Source organism: Caloenas nicobarica, chromosome 2 (genome assembly GCF_036013445.1).
Source record: "Caloenas nicobarica isolate bCalNic1 chromosome 2, bCalNic1.hap1, whole genome shotgun sequence".
Classification (NCBI taxonomy): Eukaryota; Metazoa; Chordata; class Aves; order Columbiformes; family Columbidae; genus Caloenas; species Caloenas nicobarica.
In genome coordinates, this window is record NC_088246.1 from 26,926,060 (window position 1) to 26,949,202 (window position 23,143).

Below are 23,143 nucleotides of genomic sequence, written 5' to 3' on the forward strand. Positions count from 1 at the left end.
TTACGATAAATTACGTTCTCGAGTGCTTGGTGCAGTCAGCTGATGCCAAAGTCAAGTCCAGCAAAGGGATGAGACAAAAGTCGCCCTGGTTCAGGGCCAGCTCAGTTTTCTGCACGCCAGGGTTAGCAAAAGATTTGAACTGTGATCTGAATGGATAAGTCCCTGTCACCAAAGCCTTCACAGGCAGGCACCAAACCCTGAGCAGCGCTCAAGTCCCCAGATCAACTGTGGGCATTTCGGAGAAGAGCTGTGAACACGGTTTGTGCACAGACCTGCTAAGGCAGGGCCGTGCCCAAGAGATGAGGTCAATCAGCTGCCTGGTTAACCCTAAAGTCTCCCCCTCCAGCCATTGCCAGACCCCTGCAGCACGTGCTATTTGTACACAGAACATCACAAACACCAGCAAGCACTCTTGCTGCGGCGATGACAGAGTCGTCTGGCATGGCAGCAGTGGGACGCTGCCGGTGTCGGGAAAGGCACAGCGACTGAGCCAGCACACCGCCGGCTCATTTCTTAAACCTCACGCAACTTCTTGCGCCCAGGGATGTACCTGACACCACAGCGTCCCTGCCAGCGAGCCAGCGGCAGTGCGGGGGCTCGGGCTGGAGGAGACGTGGCAAGACCCGCAGCCGACTGCTGCTGTGCAGAGGAAGCGCTGGCACCGTCCCTCCCACACAGCAATACAGCCCCAGCCACAGGCCCCGGCACCGCTCCTTGCTCCAGTTAGAGCTGTTCTTTCCCCTCACAGAAGCAGCAATAACACCTTTGTATCAGTGGATGAAAGCCATGAGGCTTCTTTGCGTTAGAAAGGGACGGCACAGGAACCGAGAGGTGTAAGCACGTGCATCTGTTGTTCAGGGCCACTGCTGCTGCAGTAATGCATCCTGTAGCCGGAACACCAAAACCCAAACACAGATGAAGGTTCACACATACTCTGACTCCTGTCTCAGCGCTCAGGTCACTTCAGAGCAGGTTATTTGCTCTGTGTCGTAGGCAGAAGCATGGCTTGTGTTCGCAAAGTCCTGAATTTTCCACACACTCACCAGATTAGAGGAGGCCGTGGCTAGCGGTGAAACAAACTGCAGCGGGGAACGGCGACGCCGGAGCAGCAATTAGCGCCCAGGGTCGGGCTCCTTCTCCTCCTGAGCTCACACTTCACGAGCAGCCAGCCCTTCTTCTCCACACAGCGGGGGAAAAACAGCAGCGAGGCAACGCTACCGCATCAGCTGGAGGATGCGGAGGGGATGGTGGCCCCCAGGCAGGAGCTGCTCTGTGAGCAAGGACATCTTTGCTAACGAAGGAAGAGCTCGCTCCACGGGCAAGAAACCAAGCGGTGGCTCAAACAGGGGCTTCTGCAAGACTCAGGTCTTGCTGTAAAGCACAAAGCTGATTCCCAGCTTCAAAGGACTCTCCATTCAGCGAGTCATTACTAACACCACTATAAAAATATAAATCAACAGAAACTTGGACAGGTCTTTTCACAGTGCACAACATGATCAGTAACTGCTGGATAAACGTGAAGGGACACGGGTTCGGGCTGCACGGACACACAGCGGGAACACAGGCTGGAAGTCACACACAGAACACGCGTGACCCACATTTGGAGGTAGTCACTGCGGCAAAGCACCCAGAAATGCTCCCTTTGCTGTGACAAACAACAGTACTTGCTAATGAACTTCTCACCAAAGGTGCTTGGGAGTTGTTTCCCATTCTTTAACCAAAAAAAAAAAAAAAAAAAGGCTTTTTTAAACTCCCTTTTGAAGACTCATTAAGAAACCACTTCAAAGTGAAGCCCCTCTCCCTTTTCTTAGTATGATTAAGACAAATTTATGAAACTGAAGAAAAGTTAGGAAATGGCTTAAAGGGGGAAAAGGGAAGAAATGAGACTGAAATATCAATTTATTCTGCTTCCAGTTATTTTGGAAGCACTAGGGAAAGCCAACAGGAAATTTTGGAAGAAGGACCCTTAGCACAGTCCCTAGGAAGGCCCAAAGGTCGGTGACAAGAAAGCACACCACACAGGTAGTTAGCAATTCTCATTTACAAAATCAGTATTCTCAGGGGGAAAAACAAAACAAAACAAAACACACAAAAAAAACCCCCAAACACCACACAGAAATCCAGTCGCAACAGATAGTTCAATGTGTGATGGTTCAGTCATTTGTAATCTGAATTTGAACTTAAAGGTTACCCTTTGTTACTGACATGGGCTCCTCCACATTACACGAAGAAACTGATTTCTCACCTTCGATTCCATTTCCTTTACTATTGCATAAAATTCTCATTTGGTGAGGAAGGCTAAAATACATTTCCATGGCTCTAGTTAACCTTTACTGGAACAGCCTTGTTGTTAGCAAATCTAGCAGAAACTAGGTGAGTTCCCCAGGAATTAAATCCTTTCCGCTGCAGCAGACCTTACCCCCGAGACGAGCTATAGCTCACAGTAGAGAGCTCTGTGGAAGACTGTACCGATGAGCAGCTTTCCCTCGTAGACAGATGCCACCGAGGTTCCCTGCAGCACGGAGCCGCTGTCGGCGTAGACGCGCGTCACCGCAGGCTCCTCCGAGAGGATGTTCTGGATGCGCAGGACCTGCCGGAGGAGGGGGACACGTCTGCTGAAACAGCCGTGGCTGAAAATCCCCCATGGTGGAGGGAACATCAGTATGTTAATTTAAACAAATTAGGTTGATCAGCTGCTGGTAACTGCAACCAAGTGATTTGTGTGACAGGACCACAAATTCTGCTTCAGTGAAGCATGGTCCATGAAGACTGTTTATTTTTTTTTAAGTAGTTGCACAACAGAGACTCCACCCCAGTAAGCAAAAAGGCAGTCATCCCCAGCACCAGGCATACGCACAGTTTTTTCCAGCCTAAAAGTTACTTAATATCTTCTATTTTCATGCTTTTTTCCAGACAGACTCAGCACCTGCCCAGTATCACAAACCTACTGCTACTGCACACGATAATTTTGTCTTACGGGAAGTTGCAGACAAGGCTGAAATCAAATGGACACCAACCAGTCACCTGCACTGGCAGCTGCTGGCGTGCTGATGTCAGTGCCTCATTGATTTCAGGAGGAAAGAAGAATTACAGTGTCACCTACTGATGAACCACACTTGCACAGACGAATCATTGCAGTGCGAACATTTCTGGTCATGCTTTGCACTCAAGTATTTTTTGTTTGGCACAGAGATGCTGGCTCGGTAATTAACACAGTTCATCAAAATCTGATTGTGCAGCTGGAGCTGCACAGAAAGCAGCCTGGGGAGTCTAGAATGTCTGAGCTACTGGGTGGAAATGATTCAGTTGTCTCCTAAGGATCTGAATAGGTGTTAGTGAGGAAATGCTGTTCAGCTTTCCATGTGAGAGCAAAAGCTATAAGCTGGGAGACAGCGTGGTCTTTGCTTTCACAAAGGCTGGCCAGGCTCTCCTCTATGTAATGCAGAGTTAAGTTACACCAGGGCAATTTGAACAGAGCAACTTTCTTGCACAGACATAGCCAAGAGACCTATGACACCTCCCAAAAGGCACCTCAGAGCCAGGTGGATTTTCAGGATCGTTGTAGAACAGTTTCATCCCATTGGGATGACATCCTATCCAGATGTCTCCAGTGTGAGGGTCAATAGACAAGTTGTCAACCAGAGTGTCCAGCTGCAGCACCTATCCATCACAGAGGAAAAAGAAGAAAAAAAGAGAAGTTAAAGCAATCAGAAGTCCTGGACACTAACTGTAACATCATCAATAGACTTGTCCATAACTTAAGACTGATTTTTTAAAAATTATTTGCTCCCTCAGTGCTGTTTTTCTTTCCCCCCAGTATGCTTCATCCCCTCCTCCATGTCATGAGAAGCCTCGGTGCTGTGCTGAGCTTCCCCCATCGGCTCAGTCCCACCGAACCTCGTGTTGGTTACTCCAGTGCTTTGTGGTCTGAGCCCCACTGACTGGGCAGACTCCACTGTGGCTCCACAGCACGGCCCAGCACCCCGCACTGGTTAATGGTGTGAGGGTGGAAGACCCGGAGCTCTGTAATGGGGCACACAGCACCTCTGCAAACCCACAGCGGGAGCCATCCAGAACAGAACTTCACATGCAATCAGGCTGAAATCCCAAGTATTCCTGGGGACTAATCTGTCCAAAATTCATGTATGCCTCTTTTTTATGAAACAGCAGCACCTTACCTTTACGTGGGTTAAACTCCAGTTAGCATGTTTTTCCATAACATGGACATTATGATCAAATACATCTGCAACATAGATGTACCTTCAAAAGAAAGAGCCTCTTAGCAATGTGTATGAGTAAGCAGACACCAAAACCAGTCAGTTCCTCCCGTGCAAGCCCAGCTCTTCCCGTGAGGAATGCCAGCCCGCAGCTCTCACATAGCGATAGGCATTGCAAGCAGGCCACAGGGCACTGGAGTGAAGCCAACCTGCTGAGATGCTAATGCGGCTTCACACTCTGCCAGTTCTTCATTACAACACTGAAGCGGGCCTCGGATTGTGAGATCCACAAATATGCTTTTTTTTTTTTAATTTAAGATGACCTGTCTACACCACAGGACTGCTTAATTCAGTCACACAGACTTGAGGACTGTAGAGCATTCCCCACTTGCAGAAATTCTGTCCCATGTATCCTTGCAACCAGAACACACAAACTTCTGTATCAGCTAGTTAAAATGCAACAACCTTTGATCTTATTGTATATAAACCACCATGCAAAGCAGCAAACATTGCCTCTAGTTAAAGACCAAGACATGCAACTTGTGTTCTACAAACCCTCCGTATTGCTTACATTGCACAGGTAGCACCTTGCATTACATGATCTGGTTTAATCACCTGACCTCAGAGGTACCACATGTACAAGTTAGGATTTCAGGATTCTTTTGGGTGATTGAACAAAATCTAAGGCAAGGAGAAACTTACTTTCTGTCGGGTGAAATGTTAATTCCATTGGCTGAATAAAACCCAGCTGCTACTTCTTTAACTTCTTTTGGACTGTAGTAAACAACATTTGACCAGGTTAAACCTAAGAGCATCTCCAGAAACGTCAAGATTAAGTCAGAGAAGTAGTGGTCATTGGTAGCATAGAAGCTGTCTGGTCCTACAGCTACTATATCATTCACACTAAAAAAATAAAAAGAGAGGAAGAAAAAAAGGTAAATAATGAAATGAGAGGTACAAAGGAGCATTGTAGGACTGCCCAGAATCCAGTCAGGACATGGGCATCCCACAGATATTAAGGGGCTGCAACTACAGATGTTACTTCAGATAGACACCAACCTATTTAGATCCTTTTTACTTCTATTTTCTTTTACATAGGCCAGGACTGTGCAGTGCTGAGACCTCAACAGGACTGTAAGGCATCAGCTCCAGATCCAGCTATCTGTCCATAAGCCCATGAATTTTTCTCTCTTTTGATTACATTCAACTGGACACCAGAGAATAGGTAGGAGTTGTGACAATTGTATCTATCACATTCTGTTTCTCTTATAATCATTTTGCAGTAGGACAGACCAAGAAAAATTTGTATGCAAAAAAAAGGGGAAAAAAAAGCTAAAAGTATGTTTAGAGTGTAGCAAATTCAGAATAATAGAATATCTGAAGATTCATATCTGCAATGACCTGAGAGCAGGCTACATGAGAGAAGGAGAAATGGATGCCAAGCTAATTCACTGGCATCAACCACAGCAGCACTTAAGATGGATTTAGTGATACAACTATTAAAAATAACATTTACAGAAGAGATTGTAGTCATACAGGTTTTGATTACACAGATAAGAAGTAATCAATAACAGAAACAGGAAAGCTGGTTAAAGAGAATATATTAATAATACTCTAAACTCAAAAGCATCCTACTTTGGATTTTACCAAAGCAGCTTGTTGTTCTGGGGAAAGGTGGTATGTGGCTCCAATACCTTGTCAGGAGGTCATGTCGAATGGTTTTCACATGTACTAGAGCATTGTCATCTTCTACAAATTTGAACAATTCTACTGTACTCTTCTGATGGGGATGATTCACGACAAAGAGGTACACGGTGTCATCTTAAAAAAAAAAAAAGAAATAGAAACAGCTGAATTTCACCAGTTCTCTGCAACAGTTTGCTGAGCACCCTCAGCTCTGAGCAGCCTCCAGCACAGAGCATGTGTTGGGTTTGGTGCCTTTCCCTCACAGCTCTTCAGAGGCCGAAGGACAACTACCAAAGTAATGCAAGATGCTACTGCAGCTGGGTCTAGACCTTCAGCTACTCTTCTCCTGGGCTCACTCTACAGGGAACTGCTGTATAAACTATGTGTTTGCTATTTCTACCAAGGAAGAAAGAAATTATGGCTCCATCCTTGTGCCCAAGCCACTGGATTTTGCAGTCTGATGCATTGTAGTGACTAGTTTGGACTCTGGTATATTTACTGCATCTCCTGAGGCTGGAGGAGTATCCCTCTCCTGTACTCTGTATAAGGCTGCAGTGCCTCTGCCCAGCCCTTCTGGTAAGACCCTGAATTAGCCACCACCAATGTCTCAAACAGCTTCCCTGAAAAGGTGACTGTATGGGGACACAGATCAAGCTGCACCAACAGTTCTCTTTCTCTTAGTATTTGCAGACTTCCAATTACCCCGCTAAAACTCCCAGTGAAAGGACAGGGAAAAAGAGAGGAAGGAGAGCATGAAGAGTATTTTGTTGGTCTTGGAGATGAGAACATGGTCTCATGTCTTGGCCACAGAGTACCAGAGATTTTGGTAATTTGCAAAGATTAGATAATTTATAATTTAGCCACAAAAGTCTCTGTCTGGTCACTACTAGTTGGTGGAGCACACATCTCCTGTAAAACCCTTGACCTCAGGGTGAGACAGACGTAACCTGGCAAAATAAACTTCGTGTGGTTTCCAACTCCTCACACTCTTCCCATGTTTTCTTTCTTTTCAATACATAGGACACCCTGCTGTCTCAGTCTGTATGTACAAAGGTGTTTGCTTTAGCAGGTGCCTTTTAGAAAAGAGCCCAACAAAGACAAAAAGCCCAGAAATCTTTTTCTGTCCCAGCAAGTGCAAGCTATTGGGAGAGGAATGCAAGGCCACAAAGGGATTTCTATTTCTGCTCTTTAGGCTGAGATTCGCTACCACCTCTTTACCTCTGTCTATGAAGGTACTGATTCCATGAGGGGTAAATGATGCCAGATCGAACCCTCGGCTGATTCTCAGTTCCACTGCTCTGGGATTGTCTTCGTTCAAATCCATCAAAAATATTTCACCTGGCTTGTCTGGTTCAGGGCTCTTTAATCCTTGATATTTCAAGCCCTGTAAAATCAAAACATAGGAAAATCATTCCTGAATAAAAGGTAAAGGGAAGCATCACAGGACTGAAAACACGGAGCCTTGTTTGGGCTTGCAAGCACACATCAGGATGTCATAGAATAGAATCACAGAATCATTTTCTTTTGAAAAGACCTTTAAGATCATCGAGTCCAAATGTTAACCTAACACTGTCAAGTCCACCTCTAAACCATGTCCCTAAAACCTCATCTACACATCTTTTAAACACCTCCAAGGATGGTCACTCAACCACCTCCCTGGGCAGCCTGTTCCAATGCCTGACAACCCTTTCCAGGAAAAAAAAGTTTTCTTAATATCCAATCTAAACCTCCCCTGGTGCAACTTGAGGCCATTTCCTCTTGTCCTATCACTTGCTACTTGGGAGAAGAGACCAACCCCCTCCATGCTACAACCTCCTTTCGGGTAGTTGCAGAGAGCAATAAGGTCTCCCCTCAGCCTCATTTTCTCCAGGCTGAACAGCCCCAGCTCCCTCAGCTGCTCCTCATCACACTTGTGCTCCAGACCCCTCACCAGCTTCGTTGCCCTTCTCTGAACTCTTTCCAGCACCTCAACGTCCTTCCTGTAGTGAAGAGCCCAAAACTCAACGCAGGATTGGAGGTGGGACCTCACCAGTGCCAAGTACGGTGGGACAATCATTCCCCGGTCCTGCTGGCCACACTATTTCTGACACAAGCCATCTGTTTCAGCCCCCTGTGCCACAACAGCAGCAGAGGGAGCGGCTCTGCCCCGAATCCCAGCACAGAGGGACCCAGCTGCGGGGAGCACAAGCAGCCGTGCCCAAGGCACCGCCTGCCACCCACTGCGGCCACCCTCCGGGTGGCTGCTCCCCGTATGTCAAACCACCCTGCGAACAGACAGGCTGGGGGGACAAACCGGGAGCACGGCACCACCGAATGCATCCAACGGGGTCAAGGCACGGGGAGCGGCAGCAGTGTGACAGCTCGCAATTTCTGGCCTGAATTTTGCACTGTTATTCATTCCCTGGGTGTCCCTGGAGCGCACAGATGAAAACGTCAGCTTTTGTTTTTAGAAAATAATCACTAGTCATCCTGATTGTAAAGAAAAGCTTGAAAAGGCTAAAAAAAAAAAAAAATCAGGAACAGCAAAATCAACACACAACATCTGATTTTTTATTTTTTAAGGTAGGGAATTAACACACCTTCTTAACAAGGGAGAGGTTTGAAATTTCAGCATTTCAAGGAAGCAGGATGAATGAAATTCAAAGTTACACGGGAAGATAACCCAGTGCAATAAGATACAGTGTCAGAGCCACCACCACCACTTCAGTGTCGAGAACTGCACTTGCTCAAGCAGAAGGAAACTCTGGCTAAGCTGACAGAAGTCTGGGCCATTCCTGCGGAGTCAGCCAGTCTTGTAGAAAAAAGAGCCCATCCCGCAATTTTTACCTACGGTTTCTGTAGATAAGGAAGCAGCAAGGCCTGCATGGGGAGGAGTACGGCACTTACGGAGCTGATGAAAGCCAGTCCATTGGGAAGTATGTCGATGTCTTCTGAGCCAACTTCTGCAAGACAGACATAAACAGGCCTCTTCAGATGACATTAAATATTTCCCATTGAATAAATCTCCTTTTTAGTACAATTCCAGCTCTCATGAATGCCTCTTTCTGCTATGACTGCACAAGCGATGAAGTTCAGCAGAAGAGTTCGCCTCGCATTAGAAGTGACAGCAGAAGGCAGCAGCACGCCGGGTTAGCAAACACTACTGGGGTTCACCTCTTTCTGGGGGCTCAGGGGTGCCCCGCAGTGGCCGGGCAGTCTCCTGCCCAGCTCCGTGTGCCCCAGGGCAACACGGGATGAATCTCCTGCTTCTGACAACGGTGTTCTGCAACCAGCAGTTACCGCAGATGATGAGATTTTTCAGGTCAGGCCCACACCATCGCTCAGCCTGCACGCTTGCATAAGGCAGCTCTGGGAATTGCGCACACTAATTCTCCTGGTTCGGCTGCGACGCTTCGCTAAGATGGATTGCCAAATATTTAATTAAAGCTCTCAAGTGACAGAGAACCTACTATATCTTTAACAGCTAGGGGCTTTAATAGTTAGACCACACTTTAACTGGGGTAATCATTACCAATATTGACGGTTCCCGTATTATTTTTCCTTGCCAGGAAAGAAAAGGAAAAAGGAAGAAAGAGGAAGAAAGAGGAAGAAAGAAAGAGGAAGAAAGAAGAAGAAAGAGGAAGAAAGGAAAAAAGGGGAAAGAGGAAAGGGGAAGGGAAAGTGAAACGGGAAAGGGAAAGGGAAAGGATTTTTTTTTAAAGCCCTTTATTAAGAACATTGCAGTAATTTTAGGCTTTGATCAAGAGCTCCATAGAGCTTTTAGACTGATGCTGAAGCATGTTTGCCGTCCCACGTTTTCACCGCTCCCCTAAGAAGCCTTCCCTCTCCCAATCGCCAGCACAGCCAGCATTCCCTGCAAGCCACTTTCCAGACGATGGAGTACACCCACTTGGGAGCATTTGCTTAAAGAAGGAAGTTGTTCTGCAGGTTTTCTTTAACAGAGCCACCAACACAAAGGTTTTCCACCCAGCTTGTCCCATTTCTCCACACCCCCTCCTGCTTGGCCACAGACCACGTGTGTGACCTTAACATGGTTCACACCATCCCCAGCACCTCAGCACCTCCTCCTGAGGCAGTGCCTGCAAATGTGAGTTGAGTTGTTTGCTTTTATGTAACTCCTATTTATCCTGGCACTGGTTCAGCCAGGCTGTAATTCATCTTGGGGCCGCTGAACAGCGCTTGTGGGGAGGAACCAGATCCCCAAATTCACCCGTCCAGGCAAGTTCCTCTACAGCTCAGCCCTGGGGAGATGCGGTGGTACAACTTCTCCCAGAGGGACAGGGACAGCTCCTCCTCAGCCTCAGCCAGACCCTGCTCCACCCCAAGCCTGCATTTTCCAACTAAAATTCTGAATTTGGGTTGTTGGGGTTTTTTTTCAGCTTGGCTCACACCTTGGTTTAAGCAACAAGCTCCTTTTCCTTGCCCCAGCTCTTGGTCTCTCCAAGTCTCGGTTCACTTATAAGATGGGGTTAGCAGTGATTCCCCGCTTCCCGGGATTGCTGCAAAAATAACAACATAAATAAATGCTGAGAGGCTCAACCTACCATGGTGACCTGAGCTGGACAGACAGCTTTTACTGGCAGACTATGCTGGTGGGTGAATAAACAGACATATAATAATTTATTGCTACTGAATTAGTGAGGCTACCAAGCAAAAAGATGAGCAGGCTAATTGGGAGCAGATAATTAAAAAGTACAAGTTTCTGGTGGAAGGCGAGTAATGAGAGCTTTGCACCCCACTACTTCAGAAGAAACTGCCCAGAAAAGCACATTTTGGCTACTTCTCAGTCAGGTCCTGGTTTGTATGGAAGAGAGCGAGTGTTGTCAGAAGAGCAGCAAAATGCTGATTCAGCACACTCCTGCTGAGCTGGCACAGCGGAGGCAGCAAAGAAGGGACAGACACACAGCCATGGGCAAGCTCGTGGGCTCTCCTGCAGGCCCCATTTTGGGAAGGCTCTGGGCTGCTGTCACAGGCGCTATATAGACTCATAGAATAGTTTGGGTTGGAAGGGACCTTTAAAGGTCATCTAGTCCAACTCCCCTGCAATGAGCAGGGATATCTTCAACCAGAACAGGTTGCTCAGGGGTTAGGAACTGATTTATTAGGTACCAGCTACCTGCACTATAATATTGGTTAATTGTATCACCAAGCCCATCTTGTCCATGGCATTAACTGAAGAGGTGGCATTAAAAAAAAATATAAAAACACCAAGAAAAATTACTGCTTACCCTAGAAATGTGAGGGGTTTTGTTATTTATTTTATGTTAGTATGATGTATTCCACAGGTGCATCTAACAGAAAACCACCTGGATTTCATGTCCAAAAGCAAGTGACTATTTCACCTATACCCCATTAATTGTTCCCAGATGCAAGTATTTCTAGTAATTTCTACAGTAGCTTCTTGAACTTTAGGAACTAGTACAGGACATATGATCAGTTTATTATAAACCAGTAACATGATTAGACACTAATAAATTTTGAAGATACTCTTTATTCTACAAATACAGCCTTGCCTACATATTTGTCAATGAGGTTTAGGACAAGCTGCGATTTTTTATTGATTTGTTCAATGTTTGCATCTGTGTTTACATTGCACAATAGTCCCAAGGCAGAACAGATCAAAGTCTTAAAAAAAAAAAAGAGAGAGACACAGAAAGGATGAAATTGTGCAGAAAGAAAAGGCTCCACTAGAGAATTTTTCGACTTACTCAGGGTTTGCTTCCTTTACTATGGATGCAGTACTTTTAACATGATTACAACAGACTGTACCAGATGCCTGTTCTTCTATGTACAGAATGGATAGTTTATTTTGTTTACAGTTGATCCAGCTCATTACCTATGTCCCACTTACTTAAGAGTTCAGAAGAACTGCTTTAAACACTGAAATAAAGACAAATTATTTATTCAGCTTTATAATGGCATTTTAAAGGAAAAAGGCTCAGAGGGCCCAGAGGTCCATGTAGAAAGATATCCTTACATAAAGTCACCCACAAGAGCAACCTCACAGATCTGAGTACAGCAAACCCCTGGTCTGAACAGTGCTACCTGGGCAGCATCTAGATATTTGGGCTCCTTGATCTCTCTGAGTAATATAACCCCCCCAGTCATAGTAAATGAATTTTGGAAGACATTTGCATGAACATGCAAACTTTTAAGTTTGCACAAATCCTTTTTTATTTCTCTTTCTGCCACATTGGACCTGCTGAATTAACTTTTGGCATTTTAATTTTTCCAAAGAGCAGCAAATGACGGAGTGGAGGCAAGGCAAGGTGCAGGGGTCCATGTGATGGGACTGGGTTTCAGGAGCACAGCAAGAAGCAGAAATGAAGCTCTGTAAATTGATCCACTGCCACCTCTGAGCAGAGCCAGGTTCTCAGAACTCACCTAATCTCCATGCAAATGTCAGGCACCGAAACTGAGTTATTGTTTGGAAATTAAAACACAATTGTATTTGCAATTTCCAGCTTTCCTTCTTTCCTCAACTGAGCAATCACGTTGCAAAATGTCTTTGTAAAGATTGCAATAGTGATATGCTTAAAATAATTACTCAGAAATTACTTTTATATTAATCACCGTCAAACAAGCATTATTCAGAGTCTTGTATGAGTAAATTACAGCTCAATCTAAAAGACCTGGAACATTTTTTCAAATGCAATTTCTTCTGCACATAACCTTAGGCAAAGGAACTCTGCACATGCTCATTCACGGCAGTAATTTGACTTTACAAAGATGTTTGATTCCTGACACAAGGAAAAAGCAAAATTTATGAAATCAACACAGTGACTCAGCAAGCTCAAAGGCAAGGCTCTTAAAGCTCGTTCAATGACTTTTCGCACATGCAACATCCAGGCAAATTTCAACAGAATTGAAGACATAGCCAAAAATACTAAGGAGGAGAAAAACCCCAGCCACTAAGCCTGTATTAAATTTAAAAATCCTAATTTGGGGGAAAGACACAAAAAAGTGATCAATTTTAAAGCTAAAGGGAGGAAAAAAAAAAAAAGAGAGAGAAACGTTGCTATGTGTTAAACACATGACCCAAAGTACAAAGTCAACATTATCAGCCGCCCTGTTAAACCTCTTGCAAACCAGACTAAGATGACAAATATGACCCCTTGCTCTTTGAAACCACACAGCTGAATTGTGCAACCACACCGAGCTCCTGCCTGCTGTTCGCACGGTGCGGGACCAGCCATCTCTGAAATCTCCTCATTTCGATGAGGTGCTAAGGCAGGCCAGCCCGGCTGGCGTTTAGCAGCCGCCTCTTCGCCCCATGCCGGTGGCCTTCTCCCAGAGCTGCCACCCTTGCAGCACATTCTGTCTTCAAGAGGTCACCAGCTCACAGCCACCTGTGGGCACCTGCCTGAAGAACCAGCACACCCTCATCTAAAAGCCAAATGATTTCCTAAGTGGCTGAGCAAAGGAGGAGTGTTTGCAAGGTACTCATTTCCACGAAAAGGAATGGAAACATTAAATACCACAGGCAAAAATATTATACCAATCTGGCTAGCTTTTCAGTACCATTTTCTTTCTGCAGTTTCTCCCTACCTCAAAGTCCAACAAATGAAATTCAAATTAGCATTTCGCTTTCAGGATCAGGCTTGGAAGCTGGCTTTAAGAAGCAGTTGCAAAATAAGGCTGGACAAAAGCAATGCACTCAGTTATTTTGAGCACGTACCGATCCCTTTAATGAGCCGGCAGTTCGGGAGGGTTACTGGGGCTATTTCCCGTGAAGCATTGAGTCTGTTCCTGCAAGAGGAAAGAGCAGGGTTAACAGCACACAGCCAGTTTTAAAGCAGGTAACATTCCTAGAATAGCTTTATCTTAGTTTTATTGTCTGCCATAAAGAAGCAACGAATCAGCTGTAAAATACTGAATAAGCAAAACCCAGAAGTGACAACATCAATTGCTCCAAATCACTGCGATGCTTACACACGGTCCAGGAATTAAGTGGTTCTCCTACACTGAATATCTTCAGGAACCTGACTTGGTTCATGAGCTTCAGAAACAAGCTTTCATGACCCACCACAGCTCAAACAATAGAATAACACAGCCACACTTCCTTCAGGTTTCAGCCACCTAAATATAGTAGCAACCCTGCAGTTAGGACCAGCATTTCAGATGAGGAAAGAGAGACCTTCTACCCCAACCCACTGGCTATTTTTGGTGACCAGGCCACCAGCGGCTGCACTTCCTTCGTTTCTTAGTCCACATCCGAAAGTAGCGATCGCATTATTGCAAGACAGGACTACCATTTCCTAACAACAGGCAGGACTTGGTAGCAAAATTTTCAGCAATTACCCTGTCCCTTCCTCTTCTCTCCTGGATACCCACAAAACTCAATCTCTGGCTCACACTTTACTGGACAAGCAGATACAGACGGCTACCTATACATTAGTTCCTATTTCTCCATCTCCTCCATTCCAAGCTGTCTGCAAGTCTATATGAAAGGCACCTCACTACCAGGACTGCTGTGTTTGACCACGGTGGTCCGCAGTGCCATACGCGGATATGTTGTGTTTCTATGTAAAAATGTCAAGCTAGTGTACTAGAATATTTCTTTTTCTTTTTAATTTTTATTTTCCTCTTTTTTTTTTTTTTTCCCCAAAAGAAAGCTTTTAAACTAATGTAGTTACTCCTCTGCATGCCTATCAGTGTTGAGGCTGTACCGGCTCAAACCACAGGAAATTCTGAATGCAAAGATCCCACAGCAAAACCTAGCTATGTTTATGTTGTAGTTTCAGGCATAAACTAAACAGCAGTTTATATATAAATATGCAATACAGCTGAGCACTGTATGGTATGTCAGTCCTGCGTTTTTTTAATCACTTAATTCTGAATTCTAAATTTATTCAATGCTGTATCACTGACACAAGTTGTTAACATGAGACAAGTGAAAGGAGCCAAGTTACACTCTCCCAAGCCCTCTTCCCCATCTCAGGGGTCCTGACAGCAAACTGCAGCGGCTCCCTGCCCTCAAGCAGCACAGGAGGGATATCAGCTCCCCTCTCGCCATCCCTGCACGGCCGAACCCACCAGGTCCCCAAGGGTGGATGGGGCTGATCATGCCCAAAGTTCGCTCTGCTGCCTGCTCAGGGCTTTTCCCTTTCCTATTTGCATCGGCTTTCCCTGGGCAGAGCTCGAGCATCCCGGTACCCCAAGCGCAGCAGGAACTCAGCCAGCAGCCAGCAAGGGCTGATGATATCCCGACAGCATTCCCAGGGAAACACTTCATGGGCTGGAATGAGAGTAATTCAAAAGAACACCGGTCACAAGCCTGCAGTGTATACAGAGGCTTTTCCAAAATGTGTCAGTTTATCTAGCTCAGCCAGCCTTAGCTGCTAAGCCAGATGGCCTAGATAGCTAACTGGCCGTACTGAAAACACAGCAGACCTGCAAACCGTGGGGAATGCAACTTCAAAAAGAGCAGGAATTTTGCCACTTGGTGCAAGCCCAGTGGGCGGCACCGCTTCCCATCCAGTTCCTCTTTCCAGTTTCGGTCCTCCACCTGCTGTCCCACTTCGTGGCACACACACCACAGACATTCCCTTTCCCTCAGCAGCAACTTGTTGCACACTCAAAGATTTCTGTCTTTTGGTTTTTCTCTTCTCTACACTAGCCAGTCCCAAATCATGGGTTTGTTGGGGTTTTTGCTTGTTTGTGGGGGTTTTTTGTTTGTTTGGTGGGTTTTGGTTTTTTGGTTGGTTGGTTGGTTAGTTGGATTTTTTTTTGTCCTGACAGGACTGAAAATCACCTCTTATTTTTGTATTCCCTCCCAACTCTTTTCAAACTGTCAGCATCCTTCTGGAAGCACGCTGCTGTTTTGAACATATTATGCAAGCTGAGCGCCATATTAATACAGAGTGTTACAAAATGACAACATTGTGTATATATAAATATATATATATGAACAATAATATCATAGCATAGTATAATTCACATTCAGGTTTTACAAATTAGCTCAGATCTTTCTTCAGAGAAGAATTAGCAAATTAAATTGTCAGTAGGGGAATCAGTGTAATTTCATTTAGTAAGAACTTCACCTGTTTGCTGCTGCACAAGCACTACTCAAGTCCATTTGGTAGCTATCAGCAGCATGATAGATGCATAAACAAACCTCATTTAAGAATAATTAAGTTTGTACGAGATTTGTAATAATTCTTCAAGCCTTATCTTTTAAGCATTTCATGGATTCTTGTGTCATACTATCTAGACACAATATACCAAACTTAGAAGGAAAAGCAAAAAGTCTTTGCTGGATTCCTGCCTTCTGGGCAGGGGAGATGGATAACAGAGAGGCCTGGCAAGAGTTAACACTATCCACAGTTTCTCCTCTCAAGGCTGCATTAAACGATTTCAGAGTACTTTGTTATCTAAAGTTGTGTTTCCAAACTCTGCAACCATCTTAAGACCGCTACTACGCTGCAGTTTGCTGAACACACAACACACAGGAAAAACCCAGAGGGAGTTATAGAGACAGGGGGATCCTCTTTCTGTCAGGAGATTCTGCTTTACCAGATTCCCAATATTTCATTTGTTCATTTGATTTGGAGGGGACATAGGGTCCCCTGCTCTTCACGCTGCTTTGAAATGGCTCATCCCACTAAAGCCTGGGAGTGTTTTCTGGCACTGCCACCCCTGTTTGTGCAACTCCAGGGCAGGAGGGTCATATAACCACCCTGGTTATCACCAACACTTGTGGTGGATTTAATTCAAGATGCAAACATATCTATGTGAGGTACCTGGGTCCAGGGAGTATAACTCTCTTTCTGTAATTAGCTGCAATTACTTTCTACCCAAAGATCAGTTAGATGGATGTTGTTGCTTTAAAGTCAGGCATTCAGAGTCCTTGTGGACATGAGCAAAATTATAATGACGTAGCTGCCCTGCAACACAGTAATTCACCATCACTTTTGTGGCCTGAAACAACCAGTTTGTGTTTACTAGCTTTCAGGTCAGAAGCTGCTGCAACACTAGTGTTCACATTCACACCTCACTGCCCATCAGCATGATTTGGCTGCGTATTTTAGCTCCCAGACAGAGAGGTCACAACTTACAGTCACAGAAGCCTGTGCTCATTCAGAGGAAACCTCATGTACACAGGGGCTATTGTTATCCAGAGGTCAGCTTTGGTAGAAAATAATGCAAGTTTCTGGCAACCCAATTTCCACTTACTGTTTTGCCAATTGACAGAAAATGAAGTAAATCTGAAGACAGTGGTTTTGGCATACCCCTGTGAGCTGCATCCTCTGCAAAAACAGAGGTACCAGCCCCTCAGACACAGGGCACCCTCTCTGTGTGGCCCCCTTGACCCCAGCTTCTTGCCAGGCAGGATTTCACATCCCCTTACTGAAAGGGCATTTCCGTTGCATAAATGCTTCTGAAGTTAGTTTATGCCTGACAGAAGATGCGAGGGGCACAGGCTTTCACTGGGGAAAACCAGTTCCCTTGATGATGATAGCGATGGTAGTGATGATGAACTCTTACCCGCTGACCCCAACCGTGCTTGTGCAAGGGCAGCTATTCGCTAAAGTTACGCCCCCGATAAGGAGCCGAAGTGCCCCCACGCTCGGAGGGGTGCACCCGCCAGCCCTGCCCGTCTCGGTCCCGTGGCGGGCACCGGCTGCCACCCTCCGCTGCGGGCTCGGCTCAGCCCCATCCCGCACCGCCGGCAACGGGACCCGCAGCTCCGACACCCCGCAGCCCATCCCGCCCGGGGTCCCCGGTACCCCCGGCTGCCCGCACCCCCGTTATCCCCCGGGACAGCGGCGCCGCGCCCCGTGCGCCCAGGAGCCGCCCCCATTCCCCGCTCCCGCTGCGCGCCCCGCGGCGACCCCGCACGGCCCGCGGCGGCAGGGCGGCTCACCGAAGGGCCAGCAGCCGCTCGGCCACCAAGGCTGCCGCGATCCCGACGAGAGCCACCGCCAGCAGCTTCCCCATGGCCGCTCGCCGCTGCTCCCCGCTCCCGGCTCCGCCGCGTCCCGTCCCGTCCCGTCCCGCCCCTCCGCGCCGCCCCGGGCCGCCCCCGGCGCAGGGCGCTGAACGCAGCGCGGCAGCCCCCTCTGTTCCCCCTCCCCGGCCCGGCCGAACCGAGGGGGGAAAAGGCGTAACTCTCCCCGCGGACACGGCTGTGTCAGCCCGCTGGCCCGGCCAACAAGTTGCAGGTGCGGGGGTAGCGGAGAATGGCAGAAGGAGGAGCCAGAGCTGCTCTGTGGGCTCCGTGTTACTGCCCTCATGTGAAAGGCAAGTGGACCAAGTTTCAGATTCTGTTATTTAAAAAAAAAAAAAAAAAAGTGTTGTATCAAAGTATACGTGTTAGGCAAAGACTGCAGGGTGTAGAATGCACAAGTGCTCCATGTACACCTCTCTACAGAGATATACAAGTTTCCCCCCAAAATGATGCTTGCTCTCACTGCCACGCTCCCTCCGGCAGCTTTCTTCTCCATGCAGGAGAAGGGCTACAGGAGCCACCATGGTTGCCTTCGGGGTCCCCCATGAAGCAGTCTCCTTTTGCATCACCTGCAGCATTGGCCTCCCTGTGCTTTCTGCTTTTGTGAAGAACACACCTTCCTGGGTCAATGCAACTCGGCAACTATCTTTCCCTTCTCTGCATAGTGAATGCCCTCACCTGCAAGGCTCACGTGCCTTTGCACTTCTCTGAATGTCTGAGAAATCACTAAAAAGCACGTCTCTGCTCTTCTTGCCCTTGTCCCCAAGGCCAAGCAGATGCTCTACCCTTAGTAACACTTCAAGCAAAGCATGGCAGGGAAGAGAAGGAAATACAGGTCACTGTTAACCATTTATGGCAACGGTACTAAAATATTCCTCCCCCTCAGTTTTGGAATATTGATTTTCCTCTTTCTCATCCTCGATTAATTAGGAATTACAGGTAGGCGGGACTGACTTTTTGGGGGGCAGGGAGATGGGCTGTTTTTTTGCCTGTCCATACAAATCTCACTCTAATGAAGTCTACTTGAATCCAAATATGTGGTGGGATGGGTGGCAAGCACTGTTTAAAGTTTTGGGATATTGGGATGACAAAATAAAGTTCAGCAGCTACTGTTAAGAGCTAGCATTTATTAAAGCTGCCAATCCCACTATAGCCATGGACTTTGCCTTCCCTGGGAATACACGTACCTTTAGAAAATATATTCCATGGCATAGATGAGATCATGAAGCATTGTGCCTTATTTTGAAATGTATCATTCAATAGTGTGAAAAGGCTTAGACAAGCATGATTTTTTATCTCAGCTTGCTACAGCATACTTAGTTGGCATTTGTTTCATCTACTTATTTACACCACAGTTTAATTGCAAGAGCACATACTGCTTACTGCCTGGGCCTCTGTTTTGGCACAAGGTGGGTGCAATTCATCTGATAGAATGTCTACAGGGGAGATGCAGCCATCAGAATTGGCCATAAGATCCAAACAGTGGCCATACTGCATCAGAGCTAGGGCTCATCTGGCTCAAAAGCCAACAGAGGCAGGGGCTTAGGGAAGAGCAAGGAAATGGGGGAAAGCTGGATAAATCCCCCAGCTTTTCTTCCCAGCTCCCAACTATTTTCAGCTCAGTATGATGAGTTTTAACTGTTTAGTAACTCCTAAGAGACCTGTCTTTCAAGTACTTTGCTGTCTTCCCTTGAAGTGAGTTGTGCTTTCTCCATACTTTTCACTGATGTAGAGCGACCTAGGCACCCTGTATAGTCAGGGCAAGAAAACAGTTACTTTGAGGTAGCAATTAATATGAAAGGTGTCTAAAATAGATCAAGAAATCTTCCTGAAGAAGTGGCCATTTCTCTGCATTGATTGGAAAAGGCGACTACGGTGACTAATTCAAGTGCAGGAATCTGCAGGAATTCAGGCTGTCACAAATTCCCCTGAGCTTTTTGCCTTTGGGGCACTCAGGAGGGACCTGGGAGTAACCTCCTGCCATGTAGTATAATGACTCAAAACAGGAATGAGCTGTGTGCATGTAATCAGCTGTAGAGGGATATGTACCAAGCCTGGGAGTGGAGGAAGTGGGCAGAGTAGGGAGGGCAGGGTAAATCTTATTCTAATTTAGTCATTTGAACTCCTCTATAGACAAAGAAAAGCAGCCCTCCGTAAACTCATCCAAGTGTGGCGAAGTAGGACAAGTAGCACTCTGTAGATGCCTAGCCTCTTGGTCTCTCTCTCCACTCATAATAGAGAGAAGTTAGACAACTTGCTAAGAAAACAAAAGGTAGCATTTACATGGCTAAATATAGGGAATAATTCCTACCAAAAATTTTTGAAGTCTTAAATCTTGCTCTTGTGAAAGATAGGCCCTTTACACGTGCTTCTCTACCACATACCATCATCTTTTTTAAGAGATAAGATGCAGAAGCTATGTACACAGAAATTTAGATTTCACAACAATTTCAAAATGCATCAAGCTTGAATCACTAGTGAAACACAATGTGTTTTACCAAACTTTAAAAAAGCTGAAACTCTCTTTTTATCCAGATTTTGCTCTCTCTTATACTGATGTTAATCTGAAGTAAATTCACTGATAACTTGCACTGGTGATTTACGCTAAAGATTAAAGGTCAGAATATTATCCTAGAGCACTTTGGAGGGGGCTGATCTGAGTAAATACAGAAGGAGTCTACAATGCAGACATGACAGTATTAACTAGACCCTTCAGGCTATGGAGGGCATTGAGGGACCCAAGCTATGGAGGTCATTGAGGGCAAATCTGGTCGGCTGCTAGTGAGGAGACAGCACTCATTGACCCGGAGCTGCTTTTACAAATACCGAATCAAATTCAGAATAAGACATATAGGCGTGAAGACAAGGTAGACATGAGGAAGCAGCTAGAGACCAAATTTGATGTTGCTATAGCTTAGCTGTAGAAACAAGGAGGAGATGTCGACACAGTGTGGAAAGTTTCAAAGAGAGACTAATGAGATCTTAAATCGAACTCATCAGTTTTGTCAAATGCAGATCTTAGGACTGGGTTAATGAAAAGGGCACATGCATTGGATTGCTGCTGACGTGCAAGTGCTGCACCAGCTTCAGGTAAAAATAAAAACTGGCAGGCAAGAAAGCTGCTTACCACAAAACCAGGCAGAAGTCACAAGCAAAGCATACTGAAAGATGAGGGAAAAAATTTCAAAAACTGATGATCATAGAAATTACAAGATTCTCTACAAGGGCTGTGGCCTAAAACCACTTTAACCCTTTTAGCTGATCAAAGGGAAACTGCAAATTGCTCAAAGACCTCAGCAATTTCTTAAACTCCGCATGCTTCAGCTCTGCTAGAGTTAAAAGCCATTTCTCAGCTCCCCATTCCAAAGCAGGGAGCAGAGATTCCTGCAGCTGCTGAGCGGCTGGCACAGGGCAAGGCAAAGTCGCTGGTCATGCCCTACCACCATACATAAGTACAGTGTCACCAACTAGTTAGAAAACTGGAGTTCACCATAATTGCCTAATAAACGGACGGTACCCCATGGGGTTCAATAATACAGATGCATAGTGCCTTTTACAAAGAAAAAGGTAAAAACAAGAAAAAGGTAAAAACATTCCTGCAGTCACACCAAGTTATATTGATTTTCTCAACTTCTGAGAAAAATCCGTGTCAAAATGACATCAGCAGATTTGTTGGTGAGGGTGTTGAAAAGGCGCTTGCAGAAACGATCTGGCTTTCAGCCTTGTCCTGCTTCAGAGAGAGCGAAGGTCTCTACGTGGCCTTTGCACGGCCAACCAAAGACTCCAGCACTGTCAGCCACAAGCAGCCCAGAGGCAGCTGTATAAATTTGGATGTTCAAATAAGTTTGTGAGCATATTTTGCTTATTTCATGATGGTGTGAGGTAATGCAAAGATTCTCAGTGATGACAAGATGTCAGAACATGTCACTGTCAAAACCAGCCCCAAGCAAGGTTATGGCTGGGCCCAGCTCTTGCTTATTGTTTTTTATGCAGCAGTGCTTCTTGCTGCAGCTGGAAGCAGCAGCAAAGGGAGCTGCTTTAATTATCTTATAGGTGGCAGAATTGCTAAACTGGAGAGATGCCAGGCTAAATTGAAAGTCAGAGAGGTCCTCCCAGGCAATCTGCCCTTTGCTGCTGACGGTGTGCTGGGTGTGCAGAATATTACTGATGACTTTGACTGCACTGTCATGGCTCAGCCTTGTCACAAGCATAAAGCAAATAAAGCTGTCTTTTTCCAGGCAGAAGCATGCTGAGCTGGTAGCGTGCCTTGGCAACACAATGCTTAAGTCTTGAAGGTTAAATTCTGCTATCTTGGCAGCAAGCTCCTCAAAACCCATGATTGATAACAGTTGTGCAAAGGAAGGAGAGGGCCACGGGGCTTTTGAAAGATTAAAGCTGTGTATGAAATGAAAGAGGCTCCTGACTTCAAACACAAGTAAAGGAGAGCCGTGTTCCTGTCATCATCACTCTTCCATACAGTAGGACTCTCAGGTGACACACAACAATTATTCCGAGTCTGAGCCCAGTCTATGTGCGCTACTTTCATGCCCTTGCAGATAAATGGATTGAGGCACTGATGCTATCACAGCGTCTCACTGAAGTGGAACAACCCAATGACACAGAAAAAGAATGAGAGGGAAATGGTTAATTAAGCATTACTCCTGTGCTGCCCCTATTTATTTATGCATTGCAAATATCAGGGAAATTTCTCAGAAAAAAAAAACAACAAACACAAAAGCTGAATTTTCAGGACAGATACCTCAGTAAAAAAATACAGTGAGATTTAGAAATTCAACAGCTTTCAAAATACTTTAACACAAAGAAAGGGAGGAAATAGCCTTGACTTATAAATACAGTAGCAAACAATAAAAACTATTATACACACACTAAGTTACAACGTTTCCTGGTACAGCAAAATACAAGCGTGATTAAGAGTGTTAGTATACAAAGTTTATTTATAAAATGCAAGATCCTTAAATTGTATTGGCATCATGAAGCATAAAGGAAACGGGAGGAAACGCGAGTGTCGAATGAACATAGAAGTGCACAGTTCCTCATGAATTATATGATTCGTACACCTGGTTTCTCACTTTCTGGACTGCCCCGCATGTACACCCCAGCCTACTTTTAGAATTACCTGAGTGTAAATCCAGTATAACGCCACCAAGATTAACTTAACCTTATCTCACAGCTCCAAGTCCTGGTACTGGTGTTAACGGAGTTGCTTCAAATAACACGAGTGTAGATTTTGGCTATAGAGGCTCTTCAGTGACAAAAAGGGAAGGAGACC

At 45.7% G+C, this 23,143-nt stretch overlaps 1 protein-coding gene across 1 annotated transcript; it reads right to left on the minus strand.

Moving 5' to 3' along the window:
* Positions 1–1,881: 1,881 nt before the first annotated feature.
* On the minus strand, positions 1,882–17,884 carry LOC135985701 (serum paraoxonase/arylesterase 2). The gene is made up of 9 exons (XM_065629259.1): positions 17,770–17,884; positions 13,582–13,652; positions 8,790–8,845; positions 7,122–7,287; positions 5,912–6,038; positions 4,920–5,120; positions 4,179–4,260; positions 3,532–3,660; positions 1,882–2,590 (listed from the first exon to the last, which is right to left on the minus strand). Exons 1-9 carry the CDS (start codon positions 17,841–17,843, stop codon positions 2,432–2,434), a joined length of 1,065 nt encoding a protein of 354 aa, XP_065485331.1. The 5' UTR covers positions 17,844–17,884; the 3' UTR covers positions 1,882–2,431.
* Positions 17,885–23,143: the final 5,259 nt, after the last annotated feature.